The following is a 10020-nucleotide window of genomic DNA, read 5'->3' as shown; positions in this document are numbered from 1 at the left end:
TATATAAATATATAATTAATACCTACGTATACAATCTAATATATAACAATATAAATATACATATATATTTCGTACAGGTCCATATGTATCTTGTATCTACCTTATATTTATGTTTACGATTAAACTAATTAAAGTATTGAAGAGAGGTTTAATTGAAAACCAAAAAAATTATTATTTTTACAATTTTAATATATCAAAACAAAATTATAAAAATTAAAACTACACATGCATAGTAGAATAAAAGACCCGACGACGACGATTACGGGAAATACCACCGACAACGATTGTTGCAAGATTCATTTTTCTGTAATATTTATTATTTTTACATTTCTGTGAGTGTCGGTAGTATAACTGTATAGGTACGTATTGGTAAATTACCCGTGGTTTGTTATTGCGCTTTACGAGGAGGCTGAGTAAAAATCTATTATACTTTTATTTATGCTTTACGAATTACGATTAACCTTATTAATATCAAACAGTATTTAATATAGCTACTATTTAAATTTCGAATACATAGTCAAAAATGAACTAAAATTTAAAAACAAATTATGTATTTCTTCTTTTTTATGATTTGTTTAAGACTATACCTACAACCATGATGTGAAAAACATGGAGCATACGACGTATATGTAGTATATCCTATGGGAACACTACTGTATAAATAACAAAAACGATAAAATAAAACTTGTAATAATGTGATAAAAATATATGTAATCAAATTAAAAATTAAAACAGTTACTTATTTTATGCGTATAACACATATTATACGATTAATGAATGATTTGATGATAATTGGCTTATATTTTACAATATCTGAAACATTATATAGTATATGTATAAACAATACCAATACGGATATTAGTTAGGTAGATAAACCACATTATTGTGTAATTCATTGTTAAATCAATGGTTAACAATAGTTTATACGTATATAGATATTTAAATATAGTGTCATATTAAATATTTTTTACATACTATTTGACCAAAGGAATTATGTAGCCGTGTGATACAGTAACAACTAGACAAGGGAATTCTTTCACCTTTTCAAGCTGTAGATGATGAAATAATGTTCATCGTTGGAATTCATGTTAGTAGGTTTTTAAGTTGGGGTGGTATCTGAGGGAAGAACAGTGCAACAGAGAGGGTGCGTGTAGGTGTATGATGAGCACCCGACGGCAAGCCCTTCAGTATCATTTTCCTCTCAGTCCCGTTAGCGCGAAGGTGAGCGTTGACCGCTTAAACTTGTCCAAAAATATAATATTTCGTTTTTTTTTATAAATCAGCATTATCTGGCTCGAGGTGGTTAGGTTTTTATTTTCCACCAATACAAAGATTTATTTTATAACATTAAGTGTAATATAATGTTTTTCTTTTTGTTTAAATCTCTAGACAATTATCTGTTGATTATTATTGAGTTTTAAAAATTGCCCGCCAAATTTACCACGTGAAAACATGGATGATCTTGTAAGTACATTTGTATATTCATCATTATTATTACTAATTATATTTGATTTATAAATCATCTTGCTCTGTCGTTTAGTTATTATTTGTATTAAACTTTTTAACTACAAGTTGAAAAATTTTAATATTTTAAAAAGTGCATATTATCAAAGAGTTAAAGCAAAATAATTAATATAAATTTGAAGATATGAAATTAAAGAGTTTAATAACTACGGATGTTCAAACTATCAATTTATTGTATGTTATGCTATGTAATACTCTATCTTTATTTTGTTTTCGGCTATAATTTTATTTTATAGTCGTTACATAATTGCTATTGTTGTATAATTGTTGAGCTATAATAGTTATTTTAGAAGCTAGTAAAAAAAAATTAACTACGAATCAAAATTCATAAAATATATTCAATTAATTATAACCTACATCAATATAGTGTATATTCAAAGAACAATGCCTGGAATTCTTCTTATTAATTAAATGTAAAAATAATAGGAAATTTATTAAAAATAAAAACATTATAGGTATATTAAATTAAAACAGATTGAAATCAAAAAATATTAAAATTTTTTTTTAAACTTTGGCGTTTCCAAGAAACCAGTGGCGCCGAACCCTATGTTAAGGTCGGGCCATGGCCCGACATATTTTGAAAATTTAAGATAGGGCTGCTTCATATTGACCATTTTCCTCTCCACGGTATGCCATTTTTTCCGATATTCAGATGTTGGGCCTCTGTTTCTTGAAGAAACACTTAATTAGACTTTTTTTTTTTCCTATGGTATCTAGGACCGGAGCTAGTATTGAGGACTGGAGAACACTTAATTAGACTAGATTGATTTAATTTGTGAACAAATACTAACGATTTAACTGAAAATATGTGTAAGTATCAACTTTTATTTGCCAGTTATTATTGTTTACCTTAAAGCATTACTTACTAATATACATAAAATTAAATTATATACTTTTCTATTAATTAATCCCTACAGTAGATTTATATTGCATTTTTGTGATTTATTCAACTGTTATCTCTAAACTCCATACATGTATTATATGAATTTAATTTTTAAAGACTAAAATCAAATATATAATTGTTATAGAGCGTCGTCAACTAAATTATAAAAATATATTAGATATTTTGAATAGGTCTTAGTGAGATACTTATTTTTTATTATTCTTAAATTTTAATACATTTTGAAGATACAATAAATATTTGTAAAAATTATTTCTTAAACATCTATGAAAATTATTGACAAACGCAATTATTACAGTTTCAGTATTTTAAATTAAATTTGATAAATAACTTTTTATAATAGTAAATCAAATATTACGTACCTCGGAAGTTATTTTTTTAACGCTATTGCTCATCATTGCTTTAAATAATTATCTGATTACAGATTGTACATAATTTGATGAGTTCATATACATATAATAGGTATACGACATAACATAAAAATAATAAGATACTTTAGAACTTGATATACAATCGTAATTAATTTGTATTGTAAATCATGATTGTAATTTTTTTAAATTATAATATATCTGTGAGCATATGTTGTTCGAAAAAAACATCGTTTACAATTGTCTGCGTATATATGCAATTGTTAATACCTATATGTATTAGATCAAGTTGATTCGGGTATTAGACTAATGCTCGTTTTATATTTAATACGATTGATGAAATTGAATTAACTGCGATGCGCATTAATGATTGTAAATAAATATTAAAAAGTGAGGAGTTTGTTAAACAAATATAAAATAAATTCTTCATTCCTTATTTTGTTCGAGATCTGAAATTGTTTTATCTTATAGCCTAAAGCCTTTAAAGGTTTCATTATTAAGTATAGGATAACGCAAGGCATGCAAAATGGACCTAAGTTATCTGACTGTTGACTGGATTATGGAACTTTATATGTCATTTATTGTGTAGAAGAATGATGTTTATAAAATATAAATAGTGTTTTTGAGTAGGTTATACATATTACTACAGGATTATAATAATATATTAATATCATATTATAGTAGCGCATACGATGTAAAGGATCATTCTATTTAATGGTAGCAAATTTTTTGAATAAATCAGTTTTTGGCGATTTTGCTATTTAACATGCATTTTTTAATGGATATTTATATATATAATTAGATGAAAAAAAAAAGAGGAACACTAATTAGGTAGGCAGGTAGCGTATCAATGTGTTTACCCGCAGCGGGTGCACAAAACCCTAATTTCAATCGGGGCCTAAATAATATAGAAATTATGCCCCTAAACTTTTTTTTTAAATATTAATTTGTCATATACACCTGCAGATATACAAAAATATTAAAATTTAAGAATGATATCATTTATGTAACACTGTAATCGTTTAAATCTATTTGTTCAATTTATTGTAATATTATTCATAGCGAGGGAATAAAATGAATAGAATAGGTATTATGTAGTTTAGGTTGACAATTTAATAATTTATAATATGGAAATTTAACTTCTATTACAAACATTTTCTAGAAAAAGACACGTATGAAATATAATATAATTGTATAATACATATTACACTTTATAAAGGACAAAGGTATGTTAACATAACATTTTATGTGGTTTTCAAATTAATTGGAAATGGTATACTGGTTATACGATAATATTCTCTATAGAAATTAAATAAATTATTTTATAATATTAATATTTAATAATATAAGTAAAAAAAGGCGGGTAAGTCAAAGGGGTTAAGAGGTACTGAAGTCAAAGATCGAAGCACTTTTACTGCCCCAAAACGTGATGATAGACACAAAAAAAAAAAAAAAGCGGGAAAGTGGATTTCGCTCTGCTGTACAGTAGGTTACAAGTGGGTTACTGTAATGGATGGAATTAAATTTAAATCCAATGATATTATATCATTCTATACGAAAAACGATTCTGAGCGAAGACGGTTTATCTGTCTAGAATATATTATAGATTATTAAAAAATTTCAAATCTTAGATTTAAAAAGAAAATTTTTTATGAATTTCTAGTAAAAAATAATTTGCGAATTTTCGTGATTTTCGTGATTTTTACACGTGTTGTCAAAATTCAAACTTTGAATGCTTATAAAAAAAAATTGTGACTATGTGTTTCTTTTATTTTTCAACTGCTATTGTAAAAATATGTTAGGAGCCTTGTATTAAATTTTCAAATCTTAGAACTTAAAAAAAAAACTTTTATGAATTTCTATCTATGATAATTTGAACATTTCCGTAATTTTAATGTATTTAGTCAAAATTTGAAATTTAAATGCTTATAAAATAAAATTGTGACTATCTATTTCTTTTATTTTTTAACTGCTATTGTAAAAATATGTTAGGAGCCTTGTATTAAATTTTAAAATCTTAGATATAAAAGGAAAATTTTTTATGAATTTCTAGCATAAAATAATTTATGAATTTTCGTGATTTTTACGTATGTTGTCAAAATTCAAACTTTGAATGCTCGTAAAATAAAATTGTGACTATCTATTTCTTTTATTTTTCAACTGCTATTGTAAAACTGTTTTAGGAGCCTTGTATTAAATTTTCAAATCTTAGAATTAAAAAGAAAAACATTAATGAATTTCTATCTAAGATAATTTGAACATTATTGCCGTAATTTTTACGTATTTAGTCAAAATTTGAACTTTAAATGCTTATAAAATCAATCGTGCCTATGTATTTTTAATATTCTTTAACTGCTTTTGTTACAATGTGTTAGAAGCCTTGTATTAAATTTCAAGCATTTCTACCCAACAAATACATTTTTATCAATATTTATAGAAAAAAAAACCAAAAAAGTTGAAAAATTACAATGTCGGTAAACAGCTCAAAACAAATATTTATCAAATATAGAAAATGTCTATATAAATATTCAGTCAAAATTTCAAGTATCTGCGGTCATTTGTTTTAGAGTTACACCAAAATAAGGAAATCGCTAAAAGTGAAAATCCAATGTTGTAAAAATTTAAATTTCAAATGCTCATAAAAATTTAATTTGAATTTCCGGTGGACATTTTATTTGTGATAAAGATTGAAAAACTTGTAAGGAATCTTGTATTAAATTTTTAAATCTAAGATTTAAAAATAAAATTTTTTATGAATTTCTAGCTTAAAACAATTTGAGAATTTTCGTGATTTTTACGTATTTTGTCAAAATTCAAACTTTGAATGCTTATAAAAAAGAATTGTGACGAAGAATTTATTTTATTTTTCAACTGCTATTGTAACAATATGTTAAGAACCTTGTATTAAATTTTTAAGCTTTTCTGTCTAACAAATACATTTTTATCAATATTAATTTAAAAAAAACTAATAATGATCGAAAATTTCAAATGCCTATGAATAGTTCAACTTAAGTCGAAAATTTTTGAAAATTGCACGGTGGATAGAATATACTTATATAAAGATTCGGTGAAAATTTCATGTATCTATGGTGAATTTTTTTTAAATTACATCAAAAACCAAAATCGATTTTGTCGAAAAATGAGTGTGCGTAAAATTTCCCGTTTTTTCCTTAGTTTTTAGTTTGTTTTTCTCGATTATTTAGAAAAGTATTAAGAATTTTTCACTTTTGACCACCCAAGGTACCAACTAGATTCGCTTTCTGATCGAACGAGGTACTGAAGTCAAAAATCGAAGCATTTTTACTGCCCCAAAACGTGATGATAGACACAAAAAAAAAAAAAAAAAAAAAAAACACACATCGTGGTAAAATCAATACATTCATCGCTCCGCTCAGAATCTAAAATATTATGTTTTCTAAGTTAAAAAAAATACATTTATAATAATTTATTTTCAATAATGATAATCGGTTATAGACATATAATATGAAATCTCAAATCAAATAAGTTGTAAATTATAATATTCTCAAAGACAAAAGTAATCATTAGCTTAAAAAAACAATTGATATTATTGTCTGGAGGATAAGATATACCTATTATAATAATAACGGCTTAGAGACTATACTTGCAAGATGGTGATTTGTATATCAACAGTATTAATGTTAATGACTATTAACACTTAAAGTACCTAGGATTAAATGAATTATGAAAAACCAAATTAATACTTAAAACTTATGAAAAGTCGATACGTGATTATAACCATTTGAATACATTTTATTATTAACTAAAATTAAGTAACATATTATACACATTCAGTTCTTTTTAATATATTGACTATTTTAGAATTTTTACTAAAGAAATGACAAACTATAATGACATTGAGTACGGTAGTACCTACTATTTTATGTATACTCCTTCTAACCTCGTTTGGGTTAAATTTTTTTCGTGGATAGTAGTATGTTTTTTTATTTTTCTACAATGTATTACATTAAAATGCCAAGTATGGGTAGTATTACAGTCATCTATCAATTCGTACGCCGTAAAAGAAATGGAGAAATATACATATTATTAGTACGATTTGATTTTTGTGTTCAGATTTAAATAATAATTATATGTAGGTAAATGTAATAATCTTTATTTTCCGGAATAAAATTACAATTGAAATTTAAAAAACACTGATTAATGTAAAATTAATACATCATCGCTCCATTTAAAATCTTAAATCATAATAATAACGTTTAGATATAGATAAATGTTTGATACAAGTTATTATAGGTTTTAAAAATTAAAACCTATAATGGCTATATTTTAATCGGTGTCCAAATAAATCTTACCTATAAAATACGATTGAAGATCCTATCGTTCTCTTAATTTTAGATTTACAAGGGAAACTAGGAAGCTTCATAAACTATATTATATTGGTTTGGATGTTAACAATAGTATATTATACTTTTTAGTTTTTTTTTTATTTTACTCAGAATCGCTAGCAGTATTTATGTAGAATAAATATCCTAAAAGTCATATAAATCTTTCTTTAGCGATTGAAAATAATTAGACACACAATATGGTAATTTAAAAATATAGTTTTAAAATTTCTGAGTAAAAAAAAAAAAGTGAATGACAAAAAATATTTTCATTATTTTTCCTCCACACAAATAATTGAAATTATAATTATTACTTATTCTAAATTAATAGTTAAAATTTGATTTAAAAAAATATTGATATTGAATTCTTTAATACTAAAATTAACAGAACGGTTTATAAAAGTAGTTTTTTATTTTTATTAAAAATATTTAAATATTAATACAATTTGGAAATCGGTGCTTGTTGTACACTAAAATTGGTACTTTATTAAAGCTTCAAATGTTCAACTTCGACCATTAAACTTTTGTCGTATAGTTACAGTTTTGTAGCCCATTTTTCACGTTAATAGTTCATAAATGATGTCCCAGGTGAATTAACTAATTTGAAGTGACAGGAAAATGGAAAATCCATTACCTTATTACTTTATGTGAAGGAGTAGGTACTATTCAATTCCCATGACAAATTTATTTCCCAATAATAATGTTTATGATGAGTTAACAGTTCTAAGTTGTAATATTTTATTTATTTGTTCAGTTGTATACCATTAATGGGTTTAAATTAATAATTATAGTCTCTTTACTTATACGAGAAAGTACTCCAGACACAACTTACTTCCTTGAAGTGAGTATCAAAAATACATCTCAATCACGCGCTTTATATTTTATCTTATTTAAAATAAAAAACAAGAAAATTAGATTTTTTTAGTAGATAAGCTTAACTATACACAGAATTGTTTTTTCTAATAGAATGATTTATTATTTCTTTCAAGTTTACAGACATCCATCTTCCCCCATGCAGGCAGTAGATCATGTATTTCTCTTATTTCTTTAGGTATTGCATCTTTTACTTCGCGATTTTATATGTTCTATATCTCATTGGTTGTCACGCTTTATAAATGTATACACATGTAATAAATTGATTTTAAAGTGGTGTCACAATAATAATTCCAGCCTTCAGAGTTAAGAAAATCCAAAAACAATGGCTTATATACTCTGTATACAGGTTTAGATTCTAAACTTACACTTTTAAAATCAATACTTATTGAGTTTTACGCTCGGAATTTGGTTATGGAATTATTTTGTTGTAAATTTGTAATTAAAAAAATATCAAATTAATAATATGTTCGATGCACAATTATATTAGTTGGCTGTGAGCTGCCTTTATAAGGATAACACGAAATCTTTGGTTTGATAAATTATATATATTTCCTATAATAGTTAAACAAAAAAATTTCGTTCATAATCACTCATAAAGTAGGACGGGTTTAATTTTTAATATCCATTTTTTTTTTTTTTTTTTACTTGAGATTTCCAATTACAATTTATACAATTCAAATTGAAAAATGTTGATTTAGTTTCATAATAAGTGTAGAGCAGACATATCAAAAATCAGATGTAAGTATTATATGGGTCAAAAATATTGAATAGAAATAATAGAATACTATGCGGGCCGCACAAAAATGGTATCAAAGAAAACATTTTACACACATTTCGCAGGCAAAGTGCAGCATAGCCACTACGTAGGTAACATAATATATAATATTATAATGTGAATACCAAATTATATTTCTCTCTGATCTAACATAAATTTAGTTGCATACTTGCACGCACGAAATATAAATTGTTTATTATTTTTTTTTTTTAAATTATTGTTGCTCTTTACTTTTATTTGATTTTCCAACGATTCTGTTGACCGTGAGCCATAAAAAAAGATTGAAGTCAACGCGTTTGACATAGTTCAATACTTGGTGTAGAATATTTTAATTTATTTTGAGTTGATTTATTCGAAGTGAATATGTTATAGAGAAAATAATGGACCTGGAATATTGAGCCTGTGTAAACTTACATAGGTAGTAAAATAAGAAGAATATGTAGGAAACAGTATACAACAAGGGTGACCAAACTTTTTGATAAAGATCTACTGAGAATATTATTTTTATTTGAGGAGCCATAAAAATAAAATAACTATTGGCGACAGTGGTTGATTGAGATTTTTTATGAGAGGTGCTAATGCATGAAAATAAAATTCTAACAAATGGGAATCGTTTTTATACACAATACAGCCTATAGAATATCGAGAAAGGAATATGATAATGTAATAAGTGAATATTATTTTAAACTAGAATTTGAAGAAAATTCCAAGACTTAGAAATTGAGCAGTGATTCGAAAACCATGAAACTTTCATACATTTTTATTTTATTAGCTTTTGAATCTCATCAAAAAACACGATGCATATAGTATATTTTGGATAATAATTAAGAATTGCCTCACGTTCGCCTGACGCGCGTCCATAAAACGATCATATAACACAACATATTATACCATAATGGTAGACGACGCTGAACTAGTGAAGGTTTAATTGATACTGAAAATTACACCACCACATCAATGATGATGTCTGACACACTCATTATATCTATCTATTCATTAAATTAGTTAACGTTGGCCTATTTGATGTGTAACAACTAACGCTCTATTAAAACAAATTATGATATTATTATAATATGCTGCATATATATATATATATATATATTATATTATGCAATTTATATATTTAAATATTTTTATATTTTGGAAGATAAATTAAGTAAATAAGGGGTGAAGGATTTCGTCTAATATATAGATGTAAAGGGAAAGAGTAGCTGA

General features: G+C 25.3%; 1 protein-coding gene across 2 annotated transcripts in view; it reads left to right on the top strand.

Annotated features, from left to right (window-relative positions):
• Positions 1 to 1182: 1182 nt before the first annotated feature.
• The window catches only part of LOC149058310 (uncharacterized), a 71966-nt gene continuing 63128 nt past the window's right edge, over positions 1183 to 10020 (top strand). The window contains exons 1-2 of one of the 2 annotated variants that reach the window (XM_089221332.1): positions 1183 to 1464; positions 2242 to 2334. Coding sequence is in view for 1 of the 2 variants with exons in the window: in XM_089221330.1 (XP_089077456.1) it covers positions 1453 to 1464 (12 nt within the window). In the remaining variant the exon portion in view is untranslated. The remainder of the gene's footprint in view (positions 1465 to 2241; positions 2335 to 10020) is intronic. The other variant, XM_089221330.1, reaches the window with a different exon arrangement.

The sequence above is a fragment of the Diuraphis noxia genome, unplaced genomic scaffold, assembly GCF_037042655.1.
Source record: "Diuraphis noxia isolate RWA-SAM2 unplaced genomic scaffold, SU_Dnox_SAM2 contig0002, whole genome shotgun sequence".
NCBI lineage: Eukaryota > Metazoa > Arthropoda > Insecta > Hemiptera > Aphididae > Diuraphis > Diuraphis noxia.
The sequence above is the reverse complement of the archived record's forward strand: the minus strand, read 5'-3'. Positions and strand labels throughout refer to the sequence as shown.